General features: G+C 53.1%; 1 protein-coding gene and 1 long non-coding RNA gene across 2 annotated transcripts; one reads left to right on the forward strand and one right to left on the reverse strand.

The window, feature by feature from the left end:
- Positions 1-514: 514 nt before the first annotated feature.
- Positions 515-9,407, reverse strand: LOC135996546 (uncharacterized). Its single transcript, XR_010607278.1, has 3 exons — positions 8,743-9,407; positions 6,512-6,745; positions 515-1,716 (listed from the first exon to the last, which is right to left on the reverse strand). It is a non-coding gene; the product is annotated as an uncharacterized LOC135996546 (long non-coding RNA).
- Positions 9,408-10,341: 934 nt separating this feature from the next.
- On the forward strand, positions 10,342-13,370 carry LOC135996473 (dehydrogenase/reductase SDR family member 4-like). Its single transcript, XM_065648510.1, has 8 exons — positions 10,342-10,542; positions 10,958-11,135; positions 11,780-11,881; positions 11,950-12,020; positions 12,107-12,158; positions 12,650-12,784; positions 13,069-13,124; positions 13,211-13,370. The coding sequence occupies exons 1-8, from the start codon at positions 10,385-10,387 to the stop codon at positions 13,323-13,325; spliced, it is 867 nt and encodes a 288-aa protein (XP_065504582.1). The 5' UTR covers positions 10,342-10,384; the 3' UTR covers positions 13,326-13,370.
- The last annotated feature ends 446 nt before the right edge of the window (positions 13,371-13,816 follow it).

Here is a 13,816-nt window from a genome sequence, read left to right on the forward strand (position 1 = left end):
CACCAGCAGATCCAGGGATGGGGAGGAGATGGAGGGGGGCTTCAGGTTGCTAAATATTGCAATGGTCAAAAACAGGGAGACCATGGCCAGGTGAGTGAGGGACGTGAAAAAGGCTTTGTGCTGTCCCTGCTCAGAGGGGATCCTCAGCACGGCCCTGAAGATCTGCACATATGACAGCACAATGAACACAAAACATCCAAATGCAAAACATGCACAAATCAAAATAAGCCAAATATCCCTGAGGTACGAATGTGAACAGGAGAGCTTGGGGATCTGGGGGATTTCACAGAAAACTGGTTCACAGCATTGCCCTTGCAGAGTAGTGGGGATAAAGTACTGGCCGAGTGCATCACAGCATAGAGAATCCCACTGGCCCAGGTAGCTGCTGCCATGTGGACACAAGCTCTGCTGCCCAGGAGGGTCCCATAATGCAGGGGTTTGCAGATCGCAATGTAGCGGTCATAGGACATGACAGTGAGAAGACAATACTCTGCAGAAGCTAAAAAGAGAAACAAAAAGATCTGTGCAGCACATCCTGAATAGGAGATGGCCCTAGTATCCCCGGTGGAATTGGCCATGGACTTGGGGACAATGGTGGAGATGGAGCCCAGGTCGAGGACAGAGAAGTTTAGGAGAAAGAAGTACATGGGGGTGTGGAGGTGCTGGTCACAGGCTATGGTGGTGATGATGATGAGGCTGTTGCCCAGGAGGGCAGCCAGGTAGATGCCCAGGAAGAGCCAGAAGTGCAAGAGCTGCAGCTCTCGTGTGTCTGTGAATGGCAGGAGGAGGAACTGGGTGATGGAGCTGCTGCTGGACATTTGCTGCCCATGGGCGTGGGCACTATCATAGCAGGAAAAGAAAGTGACAAGTTAGGGGAGATTCCTCTGAGCAAAATCAAAGCCATTTCTCATAAACCCTCCCCCTGCTCCACACCCCCTTGTCCTTTTCCAGACCTTCCTTTGGGCCCGTGGCTGAGCCCTGGGTGGTGCTGGCTGGAGGTGCCGTGAGGAGCAGGGCCTGTGCCCGCTGGCTGCCCTGCTCTGCAGCAGGGGGTCATGGGACCGGGGGGCAGGGGCCAGTCCTGGGGTTCAAAGTTGTCATCTGAGACTGCTGCTGGTGAAGAAGGGCCTGTCAGCATCTGCACTATCACCAGAATGAAACAGGATGGTAAAATGAAGTTTGAAATGTTTGGGTTTTTTACAGCCTCACAGAATCACAGAATGTTTGGGATTAGAAAGGACCTCAAAAGATCATCTAGTCCAATCCTGCAACTCCCCTGGAGGGTGGTGTTGGGTGTCAGAAACCCTCAGCATTTCTGCTGCACTCAGGGAGAACAGAGCGAGTCCTGCGAGACCAGAGGAGGCCTGTGGCTCAGTGCAGAGTGAGAGCAGCTGATCTGTCCCTCTGTCTTGCTCCAGCTGCCCTGGGCTGGCACCTTTCTGAGACGGAGGCTGATCACACTGCCATGTTACCCTGAAAAGCCACCAGGCACTGCTGAGAGCAGAGGGACCCACCTCAGGCCACGACATGTCTCACCCTTTCCCAAGGTCTCAGCTCCCCACGTTTAGCCCAGGACACACTTGACACATTTCACAAACCCAACAGCATTTTCTCTGTCACAGCAGCTCTGCGCTTCTCCATGGGGCTTTCGGATACACAAAGATGCTGTAGGACAGGTTTGCATCCTGGAGGGAAGCTCACAGCTTGTAAGGAAACCTCAAAGAGACAGACAAGTGTCGTAATGATGGCATTTGTTTCAGGGAGACTCATCTCATTCCCCAGCCCCACAGACTGCATTGCCCACAGCCCCACAGGTCAGAGGAAAGCTGGGACATGTGCTCCCATGGACACACCTGCAGGAAAGGACCCACAAGGTCAGGGTGTGACTGTGCAGCTGAAACTCCCATCGAATCGAGCTTAAACAACATGAAACCTCTGAGAAACAGACAACCTACAAACACACAACCAACCTCCTACAGCACAAAACAACTGAAAACAACAAACCTCAAACAACCCAAACAACTAAACCAACCTCAACCAAATGACCAAAAAAACCTAAACCACCAAACAAACAAAAACAAACCTACCAAAAAACCCAAACTAAACCACCTATTCAACCTAAACCAGCACAAAACACCTAAACAACCTCAAACAGCCTACCCAAAGCAAATCACCTAACCCAACCTACCTGAAAACAATTCAACCAACCTCAGCCAAATAACCTGAACTAACCTCAAAAGAACCCTCCAAGCAACCTCACTCATGGAAATCAAACCTACCTAAAACAACCTACCTAAAAAACACAGACATCAACCAACCTACCTAAACTGCCTACTGAAAAAAAGGAAAAAAACCAAAACACTCTCAAATAACCAACCTAAATCACCCAACCTAAAATCATCTAAACAAGCTCAACCAAATGACCTCAACCAACCGAAACCAAACTACTCAAAACAACGTCAATGAAAACAACTTCACATAGACCACCTAAAACAACCAAGGGAAAACAACTTCAACCAAAAATCACCTACATCCAGCACCTAAACCGACCAGCCTTCAACAACCAGCATCTCAAGCCATGCTCAAAGAACCTGCCTCAAACAAACAACCTCAAACCACCTCAACAACCTCAACCAAGCTACCAGAACCAAAAACCTCCACTACAACAGTCCCTGCTTCGAAGGGCTCAGGGCTGGCTGCACCAGCTGCAGCTGCCACTTCTCAGCTCTCCCTGCGGGCAATACAAGAGCCTGGCAGGGATCAGAGCGCTTCTCATGCATCCCTGGCCAAGAAGCACAGCAGCCTCATTGTCAAGGTTCTCCCTCTGCAGGAACCGGGGACAGCTTGGCCTCTATTCCTGCTGCTGCTCTCTGCAGCTCTGGGATTTGCCTTTGCCAGCCTGCAAGGGATGTTTTCTCACGCTAAACCGAAGAATGCATCAGCCTACTCCTGGCTACACGTGGGCTTGTGAGCATCAGTTCTGAAACAGAGTATGAAACGGAAAAAAAATGACATGAAATAACATAGCATGAATTAACACAAAAGAAAGTAAATTAATAAATAAACAACAAAATAAGATAAAATAAAATCAAACCAAAGCAACACTTGCATTCATTGTGTTATGTGTCCTTGAACTTGATTTTGGAACTGAAACCCCCCTGTCCTTTCAGGCAAACAGTGTCTTTGTTATATGAGTGACTGTGAGGAAATGAGAGGAGAGGAGAGGAGAGAGGAGCGGAGAGGAGAGGAGACGAGAGGAGAGGTGAGGAGAGGAGAGGCGAGGAGAGGAGAGGAGTTCTGCTCTGTTATGCTTGGAGTTCTGCATGACAAGCCCTGACCGAGCCCTGAGGGCTCCATACCTGAAAAATATGGCACTGTTACCTACTCCCCATCACATGCCTATCTCGAAAGCTGCACGCGAAGGGCTGATTTGCAAAGTGTACGTCAGCCAACAGTTTGCTGTGGAAGCCATGGTCAGAGGGCACAGGTAGGAAGGTCCCTCTGTTAAACACCCAAAGAGACACAACCTGCTGAGTCCCCCAACCCATCGATGCCAAAACATCCACTGAGGCAGAAGCTGTCTGAGGAAGAGAACTCAAAACATATACAATATACATTGCCCCAAGTGCCAGACAGAAGGCACCTTCGTGTAATTGAATGGGAGATCGTCACAGGCAGTATCACTACTGGAAGTAAGGCTGGATTGGCAACAAATCCATGGTGTATTTTTGCAAAGAAGGGACACTATTAGATTGCTTACTCCCCTATTTTGTAGGTACGGGGATTGATTCAGGGCCAGCACCCCAAAGGCTTCCTCCAAAGGGTGCTGGGCGCAGGGGGGGCAGGCGGGGCTGCACATGTGTGGCTCTGTCAGCCCCATGTCACAATGCCAGCACCCAGCAATGCAGCGGTCACCAGGCCCCACGCAGGATCCAAAGGAGCAGCCTCCCGTGTCCACTGCCAGAGCTGGCCTGGGGGGCAGCCCCAACACATCTGACAGGAAGCACTTGAGGAGCTGCTGGAATCACAGGCCAGGGCCTGAGGGAACAAAACCTTGCATGAGGCTGCTGGAGGTTCTCCGCTGCAAGACAATCTGCTGGCAGGGCCACCTTCCAAGCTCAGCTCATGGATGCAAATCCTTTTCAACTGGATAGCAGTGGCAAGACCAAGGCAATTCCTTCTTGAGGAGCACTGCAGAGCACATCATCCTCATCTCCTACGGAGCAACGCTCAGGAGCTGTAAGAAATAGAATGTAGAGGGCTTGCAAGGGCTTGCAAGGTCTTGCAGTGCTTTGGAACACCCACTGGTGTCCTACACAGGGACAGCAAGGATTCTTGCCCCCAAGGTCCATCAGGTCAGAGGTATTCTGGCACTCTGGGAATTCCCCGAGATAGCTCCAGCTCAAGGCAGGATAGGGCTTGGGCAGCTCCTGGGAGGCGTGAGCAGCCTGTGGGACAAGTAGCCAGGTCTGGCTCACATGCTCAGGGAACAGCCCATCGCCAGCACTGGGTTCAGGAAGGAATTTTTTCCCCCAGGGCAGATTGGCACTGGTCCCCGGGGGTCTTTTGCCTTCCTCTGCAGCATTGAGCGTGACTACTTTTCAGAGCTCCTCTGGGCCGTTTTGGCTCGCTTCCTGCCTGCAGCTCAAGCACCAGGAAGATGGCCTCTGGTGCCCTGCTGCTGTGGGGAGGAAGGCTTTCTTTTTCCCCCGATGTGGGACAGCAGGTGTCTCTGGGGGTTTTTTGCCTTCCTCTGCAGTGCTCAGCACGGCCCCTTGCCACGGCTTCTTTGGGCCATTTGGCCTGGAAGCCTGCTGCTCATGCTCCACCATGCTGGCCCTAAACCTACCTAGAACAGCTTATCTAAAACAAAACAACATAGAACAACTAACCTCAACCAACCTTCAACAACTGGAAACAACCAACTTCAAGAACCTAAACGAATCCACCTTCAAAATCTTCAAAAAACCAGCCATGAACAGCCTGAAAAGAACCTTAAACAATCTACAACATACTACCTGAACCAACCTCAAGCAATCTCAAGCAACCAAGCCGAACCAAAACCAAACAAATGTATGGGAACATAGCAGAAGATTTGGTGAGGAGGTTAGTTAAATGTAAATACGCTCAAAGTGACTTGCACCTGTCTGTAGAAAAAGCACATACATCACACTAATTGTTTTACTGACCTTGTGTCCTTGATGAGTACAACCTCTGTGTTAGATAACATAGGCCTGTGAGAAACTCTAGGCACCTTATCACTATGTCTGAGATTCCTGCTTTGTTGTGAGAAAGAGCGGGAGGCTGCGCCTGCCTGAAGCCTTGAAATACAGGCGACCTCAGCAGGCCCAGTGATCTTCCAGCAGGGCTGAACTTACCAGTGCCTGCGTCCCCGCTTGTGTCGCCTCTGCCTGGGAGCTTAGGTGCGACTTCGGAGATCCCCCAGTAGAGAGGTAACTAAAATAAAACTTGCTCTTTGCAATGCATTCGTGGCCTCTGGCTCTTCTTGCGATGTGCCTGCGTATGTGTACACAACAACCAAGCCTCAGTGACCTAAAAGAGTCGAGCTTAAACAACATGAAACCTCTGAGAAACAGACAACCTACAAACACACAACCAACCTCCTACAGCACAAAACAACTGAAAACAACAAACCTCAAACAACCCAAACAACTAAACCAACCTCAACCAAATGACCAAAAAAACCTAAACCACCAAACAAACCAACCCAAACCTACCAAAAAACCCAAACTAAACCACCTATTCAACCTAAACCACCACGAAACACCTAAACAACCTCAAACAGCCTACCCAAAGCAAATCACCTAAGCCAACCTACCTGAAAACATTTCAAACAACCTCAGCCAAATAACCTGAACCCACTTCAACAAGACCCTCCAAGCAACCTCACTCATGGAAATCAAACCTACCTAAAATACACAGACATCAACCAACCTACCTAAACTGCCTACTGAAAAAAAAGAAAAAAAACAACCGAAAATAACCAACCTAAATCACCCAACCTAAAATCATCTAAACAACCTCAACCAAACGACCAAAACCAACCAAAACCAAACTACTCAAAACAACCTCAATGAAAACAACTTCACATAGACCACCTAAAACAACCAAGGGAAAACAACCAAAGATCACCTACATTCAGCAACCTAAACCCACCAGCCTTCAACAACCAGCCTCTCACAACACGCTCAAAGAACCTGCCTCAAACAAACAACCTCAAACCACCTCAACAACCTCAACCAAGCTACCAAAACCAAAAACTTCCACTACAACAGCCCCTGCTTCACAGGGCTCAGGGCTGGCTGCACCAGCCGCAGCTGCCACTTCTCAGCTCTCCCTGAGGGCAATACAAGCACCTGGCATGGACCAGAGCGCTTCTCATGCATCCCTGGCCAAGAAGCGCAGCACCCAGACAAGTTGTGGAAGGCAAAAAGTCTGCTCATCATAGCTACGTGTCACGCTTTGGAAAAGATGCCACAGTACCACTCACCTCTTCTTCTTCCTATTCTTCTTCTTCTTTTTGTTTTGTGCATGGTCAGTCCCACGCCTCATTGTCAAGGTTCTCCCTCTGCAGGAACCAGCGACAGCTTGGCCTCTATTCCTGCTGCTGCTCTGTGCAGCTCTGGGACTTGTCTTTGCCAGTCTGCAAGGGATGTTTTCTCACGCTAAACTCAAGAATGCATCAGCCTACTCCTGGCTACACATGGGCTTGTGAGCATCAGTTCTGAAAGAGAGTATGAAACAGAAAAAAAATGACATGAAATAACATAATGTGAATTAACATAAAGTAAATTAATAAATAAACAACAAAATAAGATAAAAGAAAATCAAACCAAAGCAACACTTGTATTCATTGTGTTATGTGTCCTTGAAATTGATGTTGGAACTGAAACTCCCCTGTCCTTTCAGGCAAAGGGTGTCTTTGTTATTTGACTGACTGTGAGGAAAGAGGAGAGGAGAGGAGAGGAGAGGAGAGGAGAGGAGAGGAGAGGAGAGGAGAGGAGAGGAGAGGAGAGGAGAGGAGAGGAGAGGAGAGGAGAGGAGAGGAGAGGAAGAAAGAGAAGGAAAGGGAGCAGGACATGGATTGTCAGAGAAACACAAAGACAGAGAGCAGGACAGGGTGACACAGAGAGAGAAAAAAGGGTCAGGGAGGCAGCACAAAGGGAAAGATGGGCAAAAATATGAGACAGGCAGCAGGACAGAGATAGAGGTAAAAAAGCCTGGGCTGGGCAGCAGGACAGAGATGGAGACCAGAAACCAGCTTTCAGCTGCAGGACAAAGATGGAGTGAGAAATGAAAGTGACAGGAACACGAGTGACAGAGAGAGTGGAAAGACTACAGAGGGAGCAGGACAGAAAAACAGAGTTGTGGACAGACAGGGAGAAGGGCAGAGAAACAGAGAAGGAATGAGAGGGGCAGGGAGCAGGACAGAGAGGTGGAGCAAAAAGGGAAAAAGAGATGGGCAGCAGAACAACGGGAAGGAGAGACAAAGACAAGGACAGAGAGCAGGACAAAGGGATGGAAGAAGAGAAAAACGGTGATGAGCTGCAGGACGGAGATGAAGAAGACAGGGAGCAGTGACAGAGAAAGGGCAAAGGAACAGGGGACAGGACAGCACTGAAAGAAAAAAAAACAACTGTGGTGGGCAGTGGGATGAAGAGGTGGAGAAATGAAAGATAGAGCAAGAGAGAGGAAAGGGGCAGCTAAAGAGAAAGATAAAACCAGGGACAGTGAGCAGCACAGAGAGATGGAGACACAGAGAGAGGTGTCAGGAACCCTGCAGAGAGATGGAGAAGGGTGGGGAAATGGTGAGGGACCAGTGGAGAGAGACTGAGAGAGGAGAGATGAACAGGAAGAAGGGCAGGGACAGTGGAATACAGAATGAAAAACACAGTGACAGTGAACAGAACAGAGCAACAGAGAGAGAGAGAAGCAGGAGGAATGAGGGAGATGGGAAGACAAGGGCAGAGAGTAGGACATACAGGCAGAAAGAGACAAAAGACAGGGAAAAGGTTGGAGAGATTATGGGGAAAATGAGAGGGATGCAGATCAGAACAAAGAGATGGAGAAGGAAAAAGCCACAAAGGTCTGCAGCATAGAGAGAGACAGAAAAAAAGAGGCACAGGAAGCAGGAAGGAAGGGTGATAAGGAAAGCAAAGGGAGAGTCAGGATGGCATAGAGAGTCTTGGAGAAAAGAGAAGGGGGAGACAGGGAGCAGGTAGCTTGGAGAAGAGGAGACTGAGGGGTGACCTCATCAATGTTTATAAATATATAAAGGGTGGGTGTCACGAGGATGGAGCCAGGCTCTTCTCGGTGACAACCAACAGTAAGACAAGGGGTAATGGGTTCAAGCTGGAACACAAGAGGTTCCACTTAAATTTGAGAAGAAACTTCTTCTCAGTGAGGGTGACGGAACACTGGCCCAGGCTGCCCAGGGAGGTTGTGGATTCTCCTTCTCTGCAGACATTCAAAACCCGCCTGGACGCCTTCCTGTGTAACCTCATCTGGGTGTTCCTGCTCCGGCAGGGGGATTGGACTAGATGATCTTTCGAGGTCCCTTCCAATCCCTAACATTCTGTGATTCTGTGATTCTGTGAAAGCACAATAATAGAGGGGAAGAGAGGTACAGGGAAGTGAGAAAAATGACACAGACAGAAAGAGGGGACAGGGAGGGACTGGGACACAGAAGAGGTGACACGACCCCAAGGGCCCAGGACTCACCAGAGCTCCTGCTCTCTGCACGGCCAGGCAAGCTGTGGAGCTCAGGCCCTTCTGTCTGTGTCTGTCTGTCCTTTCCTCCCTTCCTCTGCTGTAGCTCCAGTCTCTTGCCCGTCCTCCACCACAGAGAACACATGGGTGTCTCACAGCTCTCACAGCACGAGGCTGCTAAGGCGCGCATGCACACACACACGCTACATGGCTGTGCTGGAATCTTCCTCACACAGCCCCACGGGGCACGTTTGTGATCTGCTGTGCTGAGGCTGCTCACAGGGACCCTTCCTCACCCACAGGGGCAGCCGGAGCAGCAGCTGAGGCGGGGTGGGGGGAGACAATGGGCTGTGAGGGGGATGAAGCACAAGGTGCCTCTGGGTGGGGGACGGGCAGCAGTTGGTGCGGACGGGGCAGGGACCTGCGTGACGAGATAGAAAACCATCAAAACTAAAAAAAAAAAAAAAAAGACATTTATGAGGAAAAAAGATTTTTTAAAAAATCACGTTTTGTGGGGCTGGAGGGGAGGGGGTTCCTCCTCCTGCCATTTTGGGGGACCATCCCTTTTTTAAATGTTCTAAGGGTTTAAATTGAGGGGGATCCATATTTTTTAGCCATTTTAAGGGTTTAAAGTGAAAGGGGCTCCCTAGGTTGGATCCCTTTTTTCAGTCAATTTAGGGGTTTAAACTGAGGGCAATCCCACTTTTCAGTCATTTTATAAGACTTAAATTGAGGTGGGTCCCACTTTTCAGTTATTTTAGAGGTTTAAAATGAGAGGCATTGATTTTTTTTAGCAGTTTTAGGGGGTTAAAATGAGAGGTGTCCTTTTTTTAACCATTTTAGGGGTTTAAAGTGAGGTGGGATCCCTTTCTTCAACCAATTTAAGGGCTTAAACTGAAGTAGAATTCCCCCTTTAAGTCATTTTAGGGGTTTAAAATGAGACGAGGGTCCCTTTTTTCAGTCATTTTAGTAGTTTACATTGAGGTGGGGTCCTTTTTCAGTCACTTTAGGGGTTTAAAGACCCACTTTCCACCATTTTAGGGCTTTATATGAGGCAGGCCCCTCTTTTTCAACATTTTAATGTTAAAAACGAGGGGGCTCCTCCTGCGGCCCCGCGGCTCGTGACGCGGAGCGGCGCCCTCTGGGCGGGGGCGGCGGGAGCAGCTCCAGCCGGGAGCCCCGACACTCCCCCCGCTGTCCGCGCCCCGGGCCGGGCGGGAGCGGCGAGCGAACGGCTGTTGAAAAGGGCGGGGAAACGAGCGGAGCCGAGCGGAGCCGAACGGAGCCGAGTCCCGGCCGATGCCGAGCGCGCCCGAAGGCGCCCGAGCGGAGCTGAAACCAACCGAAGGGACCCGAGAGGAGCCGAACTCTTCCGAGAAGAGCCGAACCCACCGGAAGGCGCCGGAACCCCCCCAGACGGGGCCCGATTTGCACCAGTAGCTCCCAGTTCCCCCCCAGTTCCCCCCCCAGTTCCCCCAGCGCCCGCCCCTCAGTCCCCCCCAGTCCCTCCCAGTTCCCCCCAGTCCCCTCCACCTCCCCCCATTCTCCCCGTCCCAGTCCCCATGGCCGCCGTCCCCCCCAGTCCCCCCCACTGCTCCCAGTTCCCCCTCCCAGTTCCCTCCCAGTGTCCCCGGAGGGACAAAGTCCGGGTGCCATGTGGGGCAGAGCGGCCGTGGGGAGGCTGTGGGGCCGGGGCATGGCGGCCAGTGGGACCCAGGCGTCCGGCGCGACCCAGGAGTTCGGGAAAGGGACCCGGGCGTCTGGGCGGCCGCTGGCGGGGAAAGTGGCCGTGGTGACAGCGGCCACGGCCGGGTGAGTGACACATAGATCTGCACCACAGAGCTGTCCCATAGATCAGCCCCATAGAACCCGCCCCACAGAGCCCCCAGCCCCATAGAGCCCCATAAGTGCCCCATAAGTGACCCCCAAGCGTCCCATAGTGACCTATAAATGCCCCATAGTTTCCTATAAATGCCCCATACACCCCCCAGCCCCATCGATCCAGCCCCATAGATCACTCACAGTGCCCCATAAGTGCACCTTAATGACCCCCAAGGGCCCCATAGTGACCCCCAGTTGCCCCATAGAGACCCATAAGTGCCCCATAGACCCCCCCAGTGCCCCATAGACGCCCCAGCCCCACAGATCCAGCCCCATAGACCCCCAGCCCTACAGACCCGCCAGCCGCATAGCTCCTGCCCACATCTCCGCTCCCCATCTCCCCCAGGATCGGGCTGGCGGTGTCACGGGCTCTGGGGGTCGCAGGGGCCTCTGTTGTTCTCAGTTCCCGCCGCGCCCCACACGTGGCAGCTGCTGTGGAGCAGCTGCGGGGGGAGGGGCTGGAGGTCAGCGGGGTCGTGTGCCACGTGGGGCAGCCCCACAGCCGGGAGGCACTTGTGCAGAAGGTGAGACTTGAGGGGCCTGGACACCTGGGTCCCCTCTGCCCCATTGGTCCTGGGAACTTATGGGTCATAATTATGGGTCATAGGGGTGGTTCTGGGGCACAATGGGGGGACTGTGGTGCCCCACTGTCCCTGGGCACTTACGGGTCACTATGGGGTTCCAATTGTGGGTCGCAGGAGGGTTATGGTGCACAATGGGGGGGTTGTGTGTCACACTTATGGGTCCTGGATGCCTGGGTCCCTCCTGCCCCACACATCCTGGGCACTTATGGGGCACAGTTATGGGTCACAGGAGGGCTATGGGTCGCTATGGGATGTAGTTATGGGTCACAGGAGGGTTGTGGATCACACTTACGGATCCTGGATGCCTGGGTCTCTTCTGTCCCCCACAGGTCCTGGTTACTTATGGGTCACGGGGGTGGTTATGGGGCACAATGCGGGGGTTATGGGTCACTATGGGTCACAGTTATGGGTCACACTTGTGGGTCCCAGACGCCTGGGTCCCTCCCGGGCGCCTGGGTCCCTTCTGCCCCACAAGTCCTGGCCACTTATGGAGTGCCATGGGGGGTGGTTATGGGTCCTGGGGCTGGTTATGGGGGGTGATTGTTGGTCCCACTTGTGGGGCCCGGACACCTGGGTCTCTGCAGGCCCTCGACACCTATGGGGGCATCGACATCCTGGTGTCCAACGCGGCTGTGAACCCCGCCCTGGGCCCCGCCCTGGATGCTGACGAATCAGTGTGGGAGAAGGTGAGCCCCGCCCCCTCCTCTGGCCCCGCCCCCACCACACCCTTTGACCTCTGGCCCTGCCCCGGAAGCTCTTCCAGGTCAATGTGACGGCGGCCGCCATGTTGGTTCGGCTGGTGGTGCCACACATGGAGCGCAGGGGGTGAGTGGGTGGGGCCTGGGGGGGATGGGGGGATGGGGAGGGGTTGTGGCCACGCCCCACAGCGTTAAGCCCCTCTCACCGTGCAGGGGCGGGGCCATCGTGCTGGTGTCATCGGTGGCGGCATATGCGCCATTCCCAGTATGGACTGGTTTGTACTGGGGGGACTGGGGGCTTATACTGGGGAATAGTGGGAAGATATCGGTTTAAACTGGTTTATACTGGGTTGTAGTGGGTCATACCGGGGGATACTGGATTATATTGGTCTATACCGGATTGTACTGGGCTATACTGGTTTACACTGGGTTATAGTGGGGGGTACTGGGGGATTTTTCTGAGTTATGCTGTGGGTTAAACTGGGAGATACTCCCCTATACTGGGTTATACTGGTTTATACCCAGTTGTAAAGGGTCATACTGGGTTATACTGGGCTATAATGGGTGTTATTCTGGTTTACACTGGGCTACATGGGTTTATAGCTGGTTATACTGGTTCATACTGGTTCCTACTGGGTTATACGGGGCTATACTGGGTTATACTGGGGGATTATTCTGGGTTATACGGGGTTATACTGTGGGTTATACAGAGTTATACTGAGTTATACTGGTTCATACTGCTTTACACCGGAGCAGGCGCTGGGTCCCTACAGCGTCAGCAAGGCGGCGCTGCTGGGGCTGGTGAAGGTTCTGGCCAATGAGCTGCGGCCTCGCGGGATCCGCGTCAACGGCGTCGCACCCGGATTGGTCCGGACCCGCTTCAGCGCCGCTGTGAGGGGCGGGGCCAATGGGGGGCGGGGTCAACGGGGTGGGCATGGCCAGCAGCGCATGGCGGGCACTCAATGGGGGGTGGAGCCCGGGGAGGGGGTGGCCGGAGAGTGGGAGGGGCTTAAGCAGGCGGGCCCTGGAGTGGGCGGGGATCACATGGGAAGTGGGCGGGGGGTGGAGCCAAGGGGGGGAGGGGCTGGAACCTCGTGGAAGCTCAATGGGGTGGGAGTGGCCTCAGGGGGTGTGGCATATGGGGCGTGGCTGTGACTACACCCCTTCCCCTCCAGCTGTGGCAGGACGAGGCCACGCTGCAGCGTGTCATGGCCGCCATGGGCATCGACAGGTGGGCGGGGCCTGGACGTCTGGGTCCCCTTCCCTTCCCCCCTCCCCTGTTGGGTGACCCTGAGTGACCCCTGACCTCTGACCCAGGCTGGGCACCCCAGAGGACGTGGCCGAGGTCGTGACCTTCCTGTGCTCGCCCGGTGCTGCCTACGTGGGGGGAGAGACCCTGGTGGTGGCCGGGGGGGCGCCCTCCCGCCTCTAGGGGGCGCCGGGAACCCACGGGGGTTTGGGGCCATAAGGGACATGTGGGGCCTGCAGGGGGGAGTTTGGGGTGAATTTCAGGGGGTTTGGGGGCGTTCTTGTGCATTTGGGGATCCAGTAAAAACCGCTGGGACACGCAGCTGAACTGAGGGGGTTGTTCTGGACGGTCGGGCAGTGACAGGACCGTGAACTGAGGGGAGAACAGAGAGTTGACGTCAACAGGACCAGCTGAGGCCGGTGCCTGGTGGGTCCCTCGGGTCGGTACTGGGACCAGTGCTGTTCAATATATTCATCAACGACTTGGATGAGACTTAATTTTGTGCCCCCGAAATATGCAGATTTCCACCCAAAGCCCTTGATTTTTCTCCTCCCCAATTCTTCACTTCTATGCCGCAAAATCTTCACTTTAGTGCTCAAAAATCTTCCCTTTTCTGGCCAAAAAAACCCTGCATTTCTGTGCTCAAAAATCGGCACTTTTGGGCAAAAATCACT

The sequence above is a fragment of the Caloenas nicobarica genome, chromosome 19 (genome assembly GCF_036013445.1).
Source record: "Caloenas nicobarica isolate bCalNic1 chromosome 19, bCalNic1.hap1, whole genome shotgun sequence".
Classification (NCBI taxonomy): Eukaryota; Metazoa; Chordata; class Aves; order Columbiformes; family Columbidae; genus Caloenas; species Caloenas nicobarica.